This window comes from Erigeron canadensis, chromosome 9 (genome assembly GCF_010389155.1).
Source record: "Erigeron canadensis isolate Cc75 chromosome 9, C_canadensis_v1, whole genome shotgun sequence".
NCBI classification, from domain to species: Eukaryota; Viridiplantae; Streptophyta; class Magnoliopsida; order Asterales; family Asteraceae; genus Erigeron; species Erigeron canadensis.
In genome coordinates this window covers 3,473,212-3,489,415 of record NC_057769.1, presented here as the reverse complement: position 1 = coordinate 3,489,415, position 16,204 = coordinate 3,473,212, and the positions used below count along the sequence as shown (strand labels likewise).

The 16,204-nt window shown below is 33.1% G+C and overlaps 2 protein-coding genes across 2 annotated transcripts; one reads left to right on the top strand and one right to left on the bottom strand.

Moving 5' to 3' along the window:
- The first annotated feature begins 653 nt into the window (after positions 1–653).
- Positions 654–1,867, top strand: LOC122582284. Its single transcript, XM_043754654.1, has 2 exons — positions 654–1,013; positions 1,575–1,867. The coding sequence occupies exons 1-2, from the start codon at positions 705–707 to the stop codon at positions 1,737–1,739; spliced, it is 474 nt and encodes a 157-aa protein (XP_043610589.1). The 5' UTR covers positions 654–704; the 3' UTR covers positions 1,740–1,867.
- A 604-nt stretch (positions 1,868–2,471) lies between these two features.
- On the bottom strand, positions 2,472–8,484 carry LOC122581119 (pumilio homolog 1-like). The gene is made up of 9 exons (XM_043753270.1): positions 7,620–8,484; positions 5,258–6,474; positions 4,794–4,935; positions 4,595–4,702; positions 4,303–4,515; positions 3,773–3,883; positions 3,494–3,688; positions 3,215–3,389; positions 2,472–2,834 (listed from the first exon to the last, which is right to left on the bottom strand). The coding sequence occupies exons 1-9, from the start codon at positions 8,256–8,258 to the stop codon at positions 2,797–2,799; spliced, it is 2,838 nt and encodes a 945-aa protein (XP_043609205.1). The 5' UTR covers positions 8,259–8,484; the 3' UTR covers positions 2,472–2,796.
- Positions 8,485–16,204: the final 7,720 nt, after the last annotated feature.

The window sequence follows — 16,204 nt, the reverse complement described above, 5'->3', positions numbered from 1 at the left end:
TAATAGGAAACTTGTGTAAAATGTTTATCTTTTATGGATTTTTTCTCTATCTTTAATGATTTTTTTGCGAGGTATCCTTCGACACTTTGATAGTTTCTATTTATCATGTAATTGCACACGTATATCTTTATGAGTTTTGTTAGAATAATCTTTCGAAAGTTTAGAATTAGTTATATTGACATGTATCACATATTTATTTGACTTGTAGCACCAATAAAAAAAAATATATTGTTTTTCAAATTAATTTACACTATACGGATCTAAAAGACCTGTAGCCCGGACTACCCCTAGAATATATGTAGTTTCGCCTATGCTTACGGAATAGTTGAGAAGATAATTATACCGTCATATGCAAGGATGCATATTGAGACTTGAGAATGGACATCAAAACAGCTTTTAATACATTGTATTTATACATTGGAGTTTTGCAAAGGATAACATTACATAAATCCCAATTTCATTTCATTTTAATGCAACGAGGTGAACGAGCGAACGAGCCCTTTCCAATTTTACATGACATATAAACTAATAAACCCCATGGGCCATAGATATGGGTCCAAAGCAACCCAACCCATATTATACAATATTACAATCTAATATTTTAATTACATTTATACCCTTATCGATGACATCACATCATAACCCAATCAAAAAACTTTATTGTTGTATGTGTGTGGTGCAAAAACAAACTAGATGAACAAACAATGGTAGTAGTAGTAACTTCATCTCTTCCATTACTCCCAATTCTCAAACCACATCATGCCAATATCAAATTATACCCATTTCACCAATCCTCTTTCTTAACAATTCTTTCACCACCATTAAAAGTACACGCTCCTCCACGCGCCATCATAAACCACGCTATTAAAGATGACATTTTTATGCTTTCAGAAGCAAACCCACCTGAGATTTCTGATCAGATTGTCTCTGCTGATAACGGAGATGGTGTATCTATAGTTATTTCAGTTCTTCTTTCTGTTGCTTTCGTTGGCTTATCTGTTCTCACTATTGGGGTAAGGTACTATTATTACTGTTATTTAAAGATATTATTTTTCTTTTATATATATAGAATTAAAATTCTAGAATATTGGTTGAGATTTGACTTCAAAAGGGGGGGATCTTGGTTACAAATTATTACAATGCTGGGGTTTCAGGACAGCAAAAAAGCTCGTTTTGACTTTTGTGGTCAAACTAAATGAATCTTTGCTTCCAAACAATATAATCTTATTTGAGATATTGGAAGAAGTTTTGTATCCCAGTGGACTTTGTGATGAACTATAAGAAAGGAAAAAAAATTTGGGTTTGTTTTGTAGCAAGATTAGTATAATTATACGTAGTTTATAAAGTTGACATGTTTGACTTCAAAAGTCAAACTTATGTGTTTATCAGAAGTTAAGGTCATTCATCTTTGTATGAATTCTTTTAAGCCTTGTCTTATAGAAAGTTAACTAACTTATACAATTTGATGTTCCCATTTGGCATATTTTTCTCTTCCAAGATGGCATGTTGATTTAGATTCTAAAGTGTACATCTTTCCAATTTGTTTGTAATGTGGATTTGCATGGTTTGTGCAGGTTATCTACATAGCTGTAACAGATTACTTGCAGAAAAGAGAGAAAGAGAAGTTTGAGAAAGAAGAAGCAGAGAAAGCAAAGAAAGGTGGCAAGAAAAAGAGAGTAAGAGCAAGAGCTGGGCCGAAAGGATTTGGACAGAAGATTGACAATGATGATGACGACTAGTAGAATGTTGAAATTTTCGACTTAAAATTGTACGAGTTCTTACATACTACAATTTTTGTTAGTCATAATTCGCATAAAAAATTGGTAAAACACCAAATGTATTTATCTGGCTTCCAGGTCTTTTTGTAGGTTTTGGTCATATGCTTTTTGTGGGTTTTGTAGGCTTCGAGCTCTGCTAACAAAATATATACCTCAAACAACGTCCTCTAAAACCTGAAAAACTAAAAACATACCCTTGATCCAGCATTACACGGAGACCAAATCAAACAAAACCAGGAAGCAAGGCAAGAGCCGTATCTATGGGGAGAAAAATAATCTAGGATCGAAATCCAGACTTTGTTATAGACAGGTCATATACGACTTGCTACAATCTAGTGTAGAGGACTGATTTATATACAAACGGGTTGATATTGGTTATTTTTAAACCTTTAATAGGTAAATCGAATACTTGGCTAAAAAAAAACAAGTCACCCTTGCTATGTTAAGACCTGACGTTCATAAAACATGGACCTCTAATAGATTAAACCAAAAACTTTTATAAAAGAACAAGTGAACAGTTAAAATTGGTTACTCATAGACTAGTAGCACCACAGTTTATAACACAAAAGAAAGACTAGTGGTTCTCATTTGACAGCCGAAACAGGCCCATTTTAACCACGTATGAAACCTGTACTTTGCCAACACATATGAAGACACAACAATGCAAGAACCATTAAATTATAGAGAGCAATGCACAGACAAATTCAAAGATACATTATCAGCTGCATAAAAAACTGTTTAAATACGATACATATGACTGAAAATCCGACTTTCAGCATAGGCGGTAACATATTTGTACAGTCACGTAGTGATTCAACAAAACTAGTTATTTTTGCACTCATTTTTACACCCTTTCCAAGGAAAACATGAGCCTCGACTATGTATAATAAACCTTAAATTCTACGGCATTTACAGTTTCTTCTAGTACAAGTAAACTTCATTTGCAAATCAGCACATACACTGACCGTTTTTCGATAGCTCAAACTAGCCTCGGTTAGCTGTACAACTCTTCCTACACCTATCCACCATGAGACAACTGGGCTGCAACTCTCCTTTCTGCATTCATCAACAAAAAATCCTCGGTAAACTAGAAATTCACAATCTTTATTCTTGATTATACATTCATATATAAAGCTCCAAGACTATCCTGTCAGCTTTTGACTTTCTAAAGTCAGATAAATTTTAACTTCAAGATATGGAAAGTTCTTTTAGCTGGGCCTGAAAACTCGCGCTGACTCAGGTGAGAGGAGGTGTTTGAAATTACGCTCTAAAAGTGGTTATGTTATATACCTATACTATTAATAGAAACCATTTAACCCGTTTTACTTTAGCTAAGAAACTGATTAATTTAACTCTGAACAATCAGATAATCAGAATCAGAAAACCATATACGTGAACATATACTACAAAACGTGTAAGCAAAACTGAATACTTACCCCCAGCAGCAACAAGTTTCTCAACACGAGCAACAATATGCTTTCCGTATGTGTATTTTTTCAGTGCATTCAGATGAACTTTAATTCGAGACAGAATGTGCTCCCGCTCTTGATCACTACAAGTCTCCAGTACTTTTTGCACAACATAATTCGCAAACTGATCTTTCATCATCGCCTGAATAGCAAGCAAGGAAACATTACATCCAAATCATCAAATCAAAACATGATAGAAAACAAACTTTTCACAACGATAAAATAAAATAATTCTCTAATCTTTACCTGAAGAGGCTCGTTTTCATCAGTAGTACCAAGCATCTCAGTTACAAGAAGTTGACGTTCACTGGCATCACCAAAAGTCAAACATTTTTCCACAACGTTTGATGCAAATTTCTGTTGACTCATCTGTACAATCTTTCCGGCCAACTCATGGATTATTATAGAACGTTCATTTGGCTTTCCATGCTCCAGTACATGCTGTTCAAAGCATAATAGCATAAGGGAACATTCAAAAAATAAATAGTACAACATAAAAATGGACAATATTAATAATATTCAAACCTGAACGACGTAATTTCCATATTGATCTTGTGCAAGCATGCTTACACAAGCAAGAATCTCCTTCATCACCTTATTTTGTGTTTCTTGATCCTCACAGTGCTCAAGTACCCTCTGCACAAAAAAGAGCATATAGTTTCCATTTTACTTGGGACAGTCCTTAGATTAAAAATGAAAATCTCAATAAATTTATCTGTCAACGGGTTGACTTGAGCTATATTTTACATCTAAATCTAAATGGATCTGAAAGATAGCTAAATTGGGAACAGGTCAGATGGTATAAACTTTAAGAGCAACACATATTATATTCAAGTGCATATCACCGAGACAATATTTCTGATCATATTAAGCACATGAAGTTATTACAAGATTGAATGATGGAAAAAAAGTGTTTACAGGTTGATCTGCACAAAAAATACTTGTTTTTAACCAATTACCTGTTATGCTGTTAACACCTACCCCACCCCCCACCCCCAAATATTTATAATAAAGAAACAAATCCTATTCACATAACAGAAAAAATGAAAATATACCTGGATGACCCGACAACCATATGGATGGGTAGAAAGCGTGACAACTTGATCAAAGAAAGTAGTAATGATAAACTGAATATGTTGTTCGGGAACACATTCAATGCACTTCTGAATAACATGATTCCCATTCTGATCACGCACACAACGCATGATTTGACCATCAAGTTCTTCCACCATTTTGATTTTTTGGTCCAAGTCAACAACTTCAATTGCCTGAAAATTCAACGTTTAAAAAACCATATGAAAATAAAGTTAAAAAGATAATAGACGGATTATAAAGATGATAGTCTACCTTCTGGATTACACGACAACCGTACATTTGAAGACTGAGTGTCAATACATGTCCTAGAAGCTTTCCAGCAAGTTCTCTTCTCTGAGCTGGCAATCCATGCTCGAAAAACTGAAATAACAAGTCATTCAAAACAATGAAGTGAACTCTGTAGTGCAGGTTCCATTTGAAACCAACAAAACAAAAAAGAAAATAATGATACCTTTTGAATCACGTAATTTCCAAAGACATCAGTCATTAGGGTAAGAGCCTGGGGAAATATTTCTTTGAAAACCATGTTTTTTTCCTCTGTAGTAGCAGTTTCAAGTTTCTGTTGAATGAAACGACTCCCATACTGATCCGCACTGACCATTGTAAACAAGATCAACTTTAGATTATGAACATATACAGTAACACTGAGGCATTGGTGTGGTCGTTCTTAAAATGAGTATATGATATCTAACAATAAAGACAAGATCTACAAACATATACTGATCCGCACTGACCATCGTAAACAAGAACTTTAGATTATGAACATATACAGTAAAACTGAAGCATTTGTGTGGTCGTTCTTAAAATGAGTATATGGTATCCAACAATAAAGACAAAATCTACAAACATATACTGTAACTTTTTGCATAATAAAACACATGACATAGCAACATAAAAATCTAGAAAAGCGTATACCTGAACTCCACAACATGACCTGTGATCTCAGAAAGCTCGAAGGACTTGGTTTTATTGCTCTTAAATTCTTCAAGCAAAGATGATCCAAAGCTATTATCACCGCCATCTAGATGCCAAGGACCCATAACACCGCCAGCACCGCCACCCAGGTTTCTCATTTGAGGGGAGAATCTTGTATTAAGTTCACCAAGCCTGATCGGGCTTCCAGGTCCACGAGGAGAGTGTGGAAGTGGGCTCATTAATGGGCTTCCAGGATATGATAAGCCCATTCCATAACTGGGATTACCATAGTATCCATGATGGTTCGGACTAGTGGACTTTCCACCAAATGGAACACCGTATTGTGATTTTTGTGGTGACGCTAGGCTTCCAAGATAAGCTTTTTGGAGCAGATCTGTATAAGAATTTCCCAGATAGCTGTTCCTACCGACAGTGGGATCGTTCAGGGCGGCTATCTGGGCAGCTGCAGCTGCATACTCGGTGGTCCTCAGGTACTCGAGATAAACAGGGTCAATAAACGATGTGTTTCCCGCCATCTGGTTAGCCATCCTAGTTGTGCTTTGTGATTCCAATCCATATCTTGAATCCATTCCAGGAAAAGCCAAAGCAGAGGCTGCCGCAGCAGCGTTCTCAAAGAGTGGTGGCAGATTTAAATTGCCTCCTTGACCAGACATCATTTGTGGAGAATTGACAGAATATCCGCTTGAACCATAGTTCGAATAGGATTGATCCCAGACACCGTAGATGTTATTAGATGATCCATCAACGTACAAATTATTAGAACCACCTGACTGGTTCAAATAACCATCATGATAGTCTGGATTTTGATCAAACTGGTTCCGGTTCTTGCTTTCACCCTTGACTCCATTTGACAAACTCAGTCCCGACAATGCTGTCACTATATCTTCCGACTCATTGGTTTGGGACGAGCCGCCATTAAATAGATTTTGACTGTTCTGATTTGAGTTGACTCGACCACCTCCAATAGGAGTTGGAACAGGACTAGGAGCCCGGGCAATGTGTTGCGGATCAGGGGTCCCACTCCTTGATAAAGAAGCTGCCAAAGCTGCAGCATAAGAGTACGATGTTGGTAGGCCGTTGCTCTGTTGAGATTGGGTCTCGGACTGACCCAGAGATTCATCGTTGTTATCAAAAGCATTGCGGCTAGCCGGTCGAGATGGATGTCCAGATGGTGGGTTCGAACGACTCATATCATCCTGCAAACTCAACAAAATCAGTTTTTTTAAGGCATTAAGATGTATTGATATATACAGCTAGCAAATTGCTAGAGATTTACAAGAGTACAAAGTGAACATATATATATATATGAAATAACAACACAGGGAGAAAATTTACAAGAATATAAAAACCCCATGTCGAAACTTAAATGCGAGGTAAAATAAAAATAAAAAAAATCCTGAAAGGGTCCAAGAAAAAATCCCCCATACTAGCGTTCGTGCCACTGGTTTCACCGTAGTTCGTTTTTTATAGTTCCACGACCCATTTTGGACCACCGATCCCCACAACCAGATACAAATACCCAAAGTAAACACATAGCAAAGATATATGAAGACGACCACCAGATAGCCAAATACAGTAAAGGTATATGAAGACGAACAAAGCTTTGTTAAAAAAGAACCAATCTCCATCAGTTTTTATATCTTAATTAACGAAACTCAGTCTGCAATCATGCTTTAGAGGTGTTCAGAAGTGCAACCGAAGATTTCTTACTTAATAATCAGTTATCAGTGTTTCGCATGTTCCAAACGTCCAAAATCATTATTACAACCTCAATTAGCAAAAGTACAATCAAACAGTATATATAATTCACATATAATTACGATTCAAATGTCTAAATTGAACTATTCAAAATCACATAACCACTTTCAAAATCTACACTAAAATGGATTTTGAAAATATGCTAAACCCTGATGACGTAGTCTATTATAGCGTGAATTTGTCATTCTAAGTTCTAACAAAATGAGGGCTTGTTACATGGATAAGTATCGACACTTAAAAATTCATGTAAAGACGATATAAGGTTAAATCTGAAACAGAATAATATAACCAGCAAGAGGGTCACTTGATGTACATTTTGGATGTGACTTCACACTAATGACTAATCTCAATACACAATCATAACTACTCAAGTGTTTCCAAAATGTGATTTTTATAGTCATAAAATAGAATACATAACCAGCTTTTACCCAAACTTCTAAAACAACAATCAATTAATACACACATCCAAAACACGTAAATCTTCAGAGCTAGCAATGCTTTACAATCAAAAGATTAAAATCTACTTAAAATTCCATAAAATTCACAGAAATCAAAAGGAAAACAAAATGAAGCAAAATTATACCTGAAAAATCTCGGCAAGGCTTTTCTGTTTGCTACTTAACCCTAAACCAGACAAACCGATCAAACCATCACCGCCCCAATCAGCCGAAACTTTAACTTTCTCAGCCTCAGGATTTTCAGTCTCTTGTTTTTTAGAGTTAAATCCAGGTGGCATCGAAAATAGAGACACACCGCCACCGCCATTGATGCCTCCGCCACCAACATCAGTCCGGTTGGCTTTCCTTCTATCTCCAATTCCTCCTAAACCCACCCCACTGCCACCACTTTGCATCCTTTGGTTAAACCTCCAATCCTCTTTTGACTTCAATGGTGGCGGCAACCTAGGGTTTAAGTTAACGTTCGAGTAATAATACGACAAATAAGCAGGATCAGCCCTAAGTTCTTCCTCAGACATAAATCCATTCCCACCAGCAAACTCGGAAAACGCTAAACCATTATTATTACTACCAAATAAACCCCCAACAGCACTTAAAGACCCTTCTACAGTCGGTGGAGCCGAACCACTTCTATACATATTTAACTCCTTTTCATGATCATCGGCTTCTCGCCTTTGTTCATGTAGCAACAATCCTATTTCTTTCTCTAATTCGTCCCCAAACGAACTTTCGTTCACCGGTCTCCTACCCATTTCAGATAACATTTTCACAGTCTAAACCCTACAAAACTAAACCCTATAAAAACTAATAAGAAAATTACCCAGATAACAATAGAAAAATTACTAAGTCACCTGTAAAAACTATCAAGATAATTACCCAGATAACAAAAATAAAAATCACTAATTTGCCAATAAAAACTAACCAACAAATTACCCAGATAAAAAGAAACTTATTTTTAGCCTCAAATAATCATAACCCAGATGGAAAAATACAAAAATTCTTATAATTTGCTGATAAGAATCTACTCTTGATCACTTAAAAATATAAAAATCAAACCCTAATACAAAAAGTAACAATCTTTATGGTTTAATATGATCTAATAGCTACAAATTAGTACTCAGAACCTAAAAAAATCAAAACTTTTTGATCAAGAAACACACAAAAACATACTTCCTTATTTGATCAAACTAATTACAAGCTAAAAGATAGAAAAAAAGATAATTTTTTGGCAAGTTTTAATTACTGATTTCACATGAGATTGCAAGAACAGTAAGATTAAAGAAAAGGGTTTTTGCCATGAAAAGATTTTCAGAGGTGAGTGATAGTGATGAAAAAAAGGGTTTGTTTTTTGTATGAGCTTATATGTATCAAGAAACTATATAAGGTGTGTGTACGTATATGTATATGTTTGTGAGAATGGAAAAAAAAATATATATATAAAAAAAATGTTTTAATCAGGCGGCGAATTGATTCTTACAGAGAACCCTTTTTAGGGTTTTGTTATTTTTTCACTTTTAGTTGGCTGTAACTAAAGACTAAACAGGGTAACTTATAATTTCCCACTTTAAGTAACTAAGTTCACTTTGGGTAACTTTCTGTTTTAAGTTATTACTTTTTGTTCAAGATTTTAAGTTTTGATTCATGAAAAAGGTCATGGAAAAGTTTTTAATGGTTGTTTGAGAGATGATAAATATTTTTTTTATCAGTTTAATCGAGATTTTTTGGTTGATGTTTTTAAACTCTTTTATTTAGTTACCTTCGATGTGATATCTAATGAAATAAAAACACGAGATTATGATTAATATTTAGCTGAATTAAATTGTTGTTAATTTAGAAGATTCTATAAGTAATGAGATATTTTGGCATGTTTAAAGATTTTTATTGTTTCTCAATATTTGTACTAACATGTAATTCTTTGAATATGGTTCTTTGTATAAGATAAAGTGTGGTGCTTTATAATAAGGTTTGATTTGATATATTTTTTTTCTTAGGGTTATAAAGGAATGATAATGTGTGTGTGTATAGAGAGAGAGAGAGATAAATCAAGAGTTTGCCACATAAATCGTTTAGATTCGGTAGTTTTATAGGAAGAAAGTGAAAAATCTTCCAAAATGCTATGTTGAGCCAAACACTACCAAAAGGAGAAAAGAAATGTGGTGATTGTTGATAAGCATGTGTAGAGTAAAATAGCAAAACGTGCCCAAAGTGGTTTATTTTGTTTCTTGAAAAGTTCTTACCAATTTTTCAGCATGATTATTAGGGAGGAGGTTGCCATGTTTGGATTTTTGCTTTCTTTTGATGAATGGGGCTTGGTGTCAAATTTAGTATACTTTCATGTACATATGCTATACCTATATGCATAATCATCATGTAGATGTATATCACATTACATTACATAAGATATAAAGAAGAAACATGAAAAAGTAACACATCAGTTAGAATTTATCATTTAAAAGATTATTTTTTTTTAAATATTGGCTTTATAAAAAAATCTGTTATCTAAAAATCATGATATAAAAAGGTATATTGATATTAATAAATCATATTGAATTAATAATCACATCACAATAATTACTTATTGCTATAATTAAGAAAATATACTATAAACTAACTTTGACTATATAAAGTTTAAAAAAGTGTTTGATTAGAGTTGAACCATACTTAAACAACATTTAAGATAGGTTTGGGTGCAATAATATCCGCTTAGGATAGGTTAGTACTTAGGAATAACAAATTAATTGGTTATGGCCGATATAATTTCCTTTCTATCAATTCTAATGTACCAAACTTTGAGTACCTTATATTTTAACCAAACCATACTTTATACCACTGATTTGCAATCGGGAAAATTTTATAGCTTAGAATGAATATATCTCTAAATTGAAGACCTTCTTATGTCATTTGCCCTTCAAATGTATTTCTTCTTGGATGGGGAAACTTTAGTATCTTCTCATGTTTACGTGGAATGCACAATTTCCGTTTCAAGAATCCATAGGCATAGACCAAAGAACATGACGTCATACATTCACTAAACTACGAAAATGTAGAGTAAAACATGTAACATGAGTCTTCAAATTTAAATTTTTAACCATTTCTATATTTATTTTACTTAATCATTTTTATTTATAAAATTTACCAAAATTACAATTTTTATATTATCGTATGTTAGACGACTCAAAGACGGTGAAGACCGCTTGCTTCATGTACTAATTAAATTTTACGAATTTCATTTCTGAATTTGATTTACACTTGAATTAAATTTTTTTGAAAAACTCATCCACCACCGCATATTGGACAGATATACTTCTAGTTTTACATAAAAAAAATAAATAATAATTTGTATCTATACAACAAATTTAATGATGTACAACAATAATATGTTTTATGGTTATACATTTTACAATAAATCAATTGTAGTTGTTCTAATATGTAACCATTTCGTCTTAGATCAAGTGGTCATCTAGGAGGTGTTTGGTGCAATGGAATGGAAAGGGTGGAAATTGAATGAGAAACACTTCTCATGTTTGGTTGTAATGGAAAATGGAAAAGAGAATCGAAAATATGGAATCGATTTCATTCCCTCAATTCTTTATGAAATGTAGAGAATTGATGGGAATAGAAGTTTTCTAAAATTTTTTTTGTTTTAGTGATGTTATATGTATTAAATTTGATTATTATTTAAAATTTAGTTTTTTTTTATATATTCATTATCTGCTTGTACTAAACGACGGAATCGATTCTCTTTCCCACTATATTCATTCTCTATTATATTTCCATTCTCTTTGATTCAATCATACCAAACACCCCCCTAAGGTCCTTTTAGGGGGTTATGGGAGAAGGAATGTTAGCTTGGTGACCATGGATCAAATCTTAATTTCCTATGGTTTTGGGCATTTACTTATTCAGACACGTGTGAGCCGTGTTATCGCACCCTTCCTAATAAGTCGTTTAAAAAAAAGTTGTTGTAATATGTGCGTTGAATCATTTATTGACATATTATTTAGATTTGATGATGGTTTTCTGTTTGCTTAGATTAAAGTTTTGATAGTATTAGAAATATCCAAGACTTTCATACGCTCCTTTGAAAGAAGTATCATATTTCACAACATTACACTTCACAATGTCACACACATGTTACTCCACAAATATACTAGCTAGTGTGGCATGTTGGTCAAGTTTACACAAATGAGGATCAACGAGTACAGTCTTAAGCACGGACTTGCTTGAATTTAAAAAGTGAAACGGAGGTCCTAAAAAATAAAGCGCGAAAAAGAAAATGTACAAGTTAGTCATTTAGTGATCTTCATTTCAACCAGATCAATGCTACTAACATTTGATGTACTAAGTTTTATCTCTTTTTATCTTAGTGAAATATAAAGTTATTATCAGTGGGTTAATTCATTAGTTAAATTAAGGGAAAAAGTTAGATAAAGCATACAATACCTATCTTAGGTAAAGCAGTGGGGTTATGTAAAATTCAAAGGGCTACATATGTTTATCAAATTCAAAGGTTTAATTTATAACTTTTTTTTAGTGACAATACCTAATCTTAGGTAAAGTCTGCAATACGGATCATTTTCCCTTGAATTAATTAGAACAATAAAGTATTGATCAAGAAGTTTTTTGTTGCCTAGACAAATTGATGACCTTTTTTTTTACTATAATTATTTGATCCATCATTTTCATAAGTTTTGAGGGTTCTCACCAATGAACTCCGATGGTGAATTGTCATTTGTTAGTTTTTATTTTTAAAGCTATTCATCATTAGTTGATTTCATATGGATCCATTTGTAAAGTTTTTCAATTTTTACTAAGTGTTTGTCTTTTCAATTAAAATGAAAACACAGTCGCCTCATTGAGCAGTGTATATCAAAATCAACATTGATGATGATTTGATATTCAATTTTAAGGATGTAAACAAAATAATATAATTCATAAACCACATCTATAAAAATTTAATTGTTGTGATTAATGAGGCCCCATGAGTTGATGGTGGGTTGTGGGCCGTTGGGTGCTACATAGTCATCAAAGGCCACCATCATCAGATTCTTTTATTTTCTTCATAACTTTTAACATGGGAACTTTATGCTTTTAAGTTTATACAATATTTCTTATTCTTATATCCAATAACTTTTAAGATATATGTGACTTGTGGCAATTTGTATAAGCATTTTTAGCAAGTCTTTATAGCTTCACACAGGAACACACTACACACCAGTGTATTGTTTACTGGATTGGGCTAATGGGCCATAAGGTTTGGATCATGAACTTCAAAGCATCATACATTTCTGTTGCTAAAGAGTAAAGCCTAAATGAGATGCCCACTTAAAATTCACCAACTACTTCTTAAGTTCTTATGATATAAAAGGAGAAAATAACTTCAATATTCAATTATTTTAAAAAATATATCAATTTATCTAAGTTTTTTCATATTTTCATGAAATACTCAACAAAATCGCAATGAAATTCAAAAATCGCAGTGAGATTTTCATAATCGCTATCGAGTTAAAATGAATCATTTTTATCTAGCTTGTTAATTAGATTTGTTAATTTTCATTCTATTATGGACTTGGTTGGTTCCACATACTTGAATTGTAACATAAATTTCTTGCATTTCATCTGACAAGGCAGTGTTTTGATAATTGAACAAAATTGAGTGCATTGTTGAAGAAGTTCTTCAATATTCTGAAGTGTACTACCAGAGTACCAGTTGCACAAGTTAAAGATTGTGACACTACTTAAATTAAGTAGGTGAATTTTGACAGTGATTTTTGCTTTTAAAGTAAAAAGTTTCTTTGGCATAGATAGAAATAAAAAGTAGAAAACATTTTACTAGTAGTATTTACATATGGAGGTAAAAAAAATTGGGGTGGACGAATACGATGATTCCTTTTTGGGGGTGGTTCCTGTAGGTAGCCTAGGTAAGAATTTATGAGCACTTGTATGAAATGAAATTTAAACTTTCTTCCTTTATATTTATTTAGTCCATATATATATCATACATAAGAGTCGCCATATGGGCCAACGATATATATTTTTTTTTGTTACTATAAGGTCCATAAGCTAACGCTAAAGTTTCTAAAAAATTGAAATGATTTACAAATGATAATTTTACTGGTTACATGAGAAATAAAATCCTCAAATTTTTTATGAACTTGAAAAGTTTGAATGGAAATTATGGAAGTCACTATGGTGGATTAACTTCATTGAACCAGCTAAAATCTAACTCATGTATACTCAGTAGCAGTGTTGTAAAACTCGGCAGACTCGGCCGGGAACTCGGGATCGGAATCGGAATCGGGGGTTAAACGGGTCGAGTTGGCTGAAATCAGGTCAACGACTTGGTCGCTTGTAAAACTCGGTCAAACTCGCCCGGATCAGTCAAAAATCGGGTGGATCGGTCAAGAATCGGCCAAATCGGGTCAAAACTCAGGTCAACTTTGGTCAAAATTTTTTTTTTTTAAATAAAAAAAATCCTAAATTGGTTTAAGTTTATGATTCTAATGCATGAAATTTGAACTTTAAAGAATTATATTAAAGTTTTAAAACAATTATGTTTTAAGTTTGAAGTTTATTCCATATAATTTTAAAAAATATAATATTTCTATATAAAAACCTGATCCGGGTTCTCCCCGATTCCGATCCGAGTTTTTAAAAACTCGTGACTCCCTCACTCGCTGATCCGATCCCGAGTTACGAGTTTTCCAACCTTGCTCAGTGGTATAGACGTATAGTAACTAAAAAGGTTATTCTGAAGCCACCCTCCCTGGGCCTAGCTCAGCCCAGCCCATTCTAGCCCAGCCCAGATTGAGGTTTATTAACCTGAAGCCGGCGATAAAAACACACAAAATTGAATGTTGATCTTCTATTAATTAATTTGCTTAGAATCGATCTGGTTGAATTATATTTGGTTGATTTTATTGATTTCTTACGTACGTCATGCTTGTTAATTAATATGTTGGCATTTTATTCTATGTGTAATTAATGGAGCAGCTAGTAAATCCGTTAGCTTAATTCATAATTCAGGGTTACCACCATTTCGATCTGTTTCTTGATTATTCATGCTAATAAGAATTATGCTTCTGTTTTTTCATCATATGCATATATACGTACAGTTATATAAACATACTTTTAGCTAGGTCCGATTGTTTCGTATATTTTGATTTTGTAGCCCCTTTGAACATCATTTAAACAGTTTAAAAGATGCATTTGCTAGGCATGAATTAGCGACAAGTGACACAAGTATATGGTTACTCGAACTTAAATGTTTTCCTTGATACATGCATGATTTACCTAACTGATGAAATCACAAATTAAGAATGTGTCATTTGCTTAATTTCTTTATGTAATTCAATTAATTTGTTTAATTTGTGGGTAATTACTTATTATAAACAAACTTTAACTTAAACTAGTCTTTTTCATTGTTTTATATATATAGTTAAGCTAAAGTTGATGCAGGATGCAGGATGCTGGCAGGTATATATATATTTTTGTAGATGGGTTATATTGATGGCTTGTGCAAAGAGGAATATCAAGGGCTTTTGGGCCTAAAGCAAACAAGAGTTCAAAAGAGGTTTGTTTTTACATAGTTTTCATCACCATATACATTTTTATCACTTCCACTGATCCCCATTCTTTCCATCTCAAGGTAGTATGAATTTTGTATTCTCAATGTAGATCCAATGATCACTATATATATATATATATATATATATATATATATATATATTATATTTACTACAAATATGTATAACACATGCAACTCTCTTAATTTGACAACCACTCCCCTGTTTGTAGCTCCATTTTTATATTTATATCTCTACCTTTTGGGACCCATTTACCCATATGACACAATCATCCCATTACTTGAGACATAGAGTAATAAAGCTATCTGCAATGCTAAAGACGTCTTTAAGCGTCATTGAGTTGCCACATCATATCCTTATAAATCCTTATAAATTTTTAAAATCCTATAATTTTATCTCCAACCATACAAACATCCTTACATATCATTTAACTCCACTAAAAACAAAAAAAAATATAAGTAAGGACACCTAAGGGCATGCCCCTAGGTAAGGGCATGCATAAAAAATCTTTAGGTTTGGACAAGCTTCAACCGCAAAGGATATCCAAGAGCACCTAAGGGCACCCAAAAACATCCTCATCGGAAATAGTCTTAAGTGTTATGTATTATTCTATACTATAAACCCAAAAGTTAAGCAAACTCCTGCCTTATTGAAAACTGTTTATATACTTAATTTATACTGTAAGAAATAAAACCTTGAATTGATACAAATACGCATATCAATGAAACATGCACAATACATCTTATTAGCAGGAAAATTTGTGTGGTTCATATTGAGAGACGTTTTGCATGGAGTATCTATATATATTGACAAAAAAATAAAATGTCCATACATAATACATTGTATTGTATCTAAAACAAAAACTACACACACAAAAAAAAAGAATCTATATATCTTTCTCCCAGATCAAGAATCATATAATAATGGCACATGAGACATTAAGATGAAACATTTTAGATTGAACTAAAAAAAATAAATGCGCAGGAAACCCTTAGTTTCATAGAGAAATTTTTTTGCTCAAGCTAACAACCTGCAACGTTGCCTGACGGTTTAAGATTGAAGTAGTGTATATAGCAAGAAATGTATAGTATGCCATATAAAATAAAAATGTATAGGAATGGCAC